Below are 244 nucleotides of genomic sequence, written 5' to 3' on the forward strand. Positions count from 1 at the left end.
CCCCGTCTGCTGAAATCGCATATTAACAATATTAACACTTTACTCTCCCTCCCATTTCAGCTGCCACGCCCCTCCCAGGCCAAGACTGCTGCCCCTACCATTCCTGGTGTTGCGTGCATACGACAACAGTCCATCCTTGCGCCCTGAGGTACGTCGACTGTCAGAAATATCCATATGACGAATGCTGCAGGCGATATGGCTGAAGGCTGCCGGATTGTGTTGACTATGGCTGATGTAGGCCAAG

The 244-nt window shown here is 52.5% G+C and overlaps 1 protein-coding gene across 1 annotated transcript in view; it reads left to right on the forward strand.

Annotated features, from left to right (window-relative positions):
• Positions 1–244, forward strand: part of LOC119588350 — a 1,424-nt gene extending 1,180 nt beyond the window's left edge. Inside the window, exon 3 of the mRNA XM_037937035.1 lies at positions 61–244. Coding sequence (XP_037792963.1) covers positions 61–178 — 118 coding nt within the window. The 3' untranslated portion in view covers positions 179–244. The remainder of the gene's footprint in view (positions 1–60) is intronic.

This window comes from Penaeus monodon, chromosome 23, assembly GCF_015228065.2.
Source record: "Penaeus monodon isolate SGIC_2016 chromosome 23, NSTDA_Pmon_1, whole genome shotgun sequence".
In the NCBI taxonomy this organism is placed as follows: domain Eukaryota; kingdom Metazoa; phylum Arthropoda; class Malacostraca; order Decapoda; family Penaeidae; genus Penaeus; species Penaeus monodon.